This window comes from Charadrius vociferus, unplaced genomic scaffold, assembly GCF_000708025.1.
Source record: "Charadrius vociferus isolate BGI_N301 unplaced genomic scaffold, ASM70802v2 scaffold132, whole genome shotgun sequence".
Taxonomy (NCBI): Eukaryota; Metazoa; Chordata; class Aves; order Charadriiformes; family Charadriidae; genus Charadrius; species Charadrius vociferus.
This window is the reverse complement of record NW_009647028.1, coordinates 1,192,448-1,193,049: the sequence shown is the minus strand read 5'-3', so window position 1 is coordinate 1,193,049 and position 602 is coordinate 1,192,448. Positions and strand designations below refer to the sequence as shown.

General features: G+C 62.6%; 1 protein-coding gene across 1 annotated transcript in view; it reads left to right on the top strand.

The window, feature by feature from the left end:
• The first annotated feature begins 368 nt into the window (after positions 1 to 368).
• Positions 369 to 602, top strand: part of HCN4 (hyperpolarization activated cyclic nucleotide-gated potassium channel 4) — a 105,473-nt gene continuing 105,239 nt past the window's right edge. Inside the window, exon 1 of the mRNA XM_009895578.1 lies at positions 369 to 594. Coding sequence (XP_009893880.1) covers positions 369 to 594 — 226 coding nt within the window. The remainder of the gene's footprint in view (positions 595 to 602) is intronic.

Here is a 602-nt window from a genome sequence, read left to right as displayed (position 1 = left end):
AGAAGTGTGTGGCTCTCCTCTAGACTTCTTGCCCAGTGCTCTGGATCTGAGCAGACAGGGATTGCAGTAACACTCACCAAGGGGGAGACAAGCAGCAAGTAGCCAAATCGGGACAACGGAGGAGTCGAGGGGAGGGGGCTTTTTTGCCTTCCCTCTTTTTTCCCCCCCCTGCCCTTCTGGATGCAGAGCCTGTGTTTTGATGCAGAGCCTGTGGATGCCACAGTCTGGTAAGGAGATGACACGCCAGTCTCTGGTCCTTTCAGCCCCTTGAGCTGGGGGCAGGGGCCTGGGGGCAGTGACGGTTCCCCTCCTCGGGCAGAGCGGGGGGGGTCTCTCCCTCTAACTGAGCAGCAGCAGCAGCATCGGCCATGGACAAGCTGCCCCCCTCCATGCGCAAGAGGCTCTACAGCCTGCCCCAGCAGATAGGACCCAAGGCGTCGATCATGGACGAGGAGGAAGACAGCGACAAGGACACCCGGAGGAAAAGCATCAGGCTGAAGCCACTGCCTTCGCCCTCTGCTGGGAGCACCCGGGCGCTCGGGGGAGACCCCGGCAGAGGGGGGGACCCCAGCCTCCTGGAGACGGAGGCAGGCGGCAAGGGC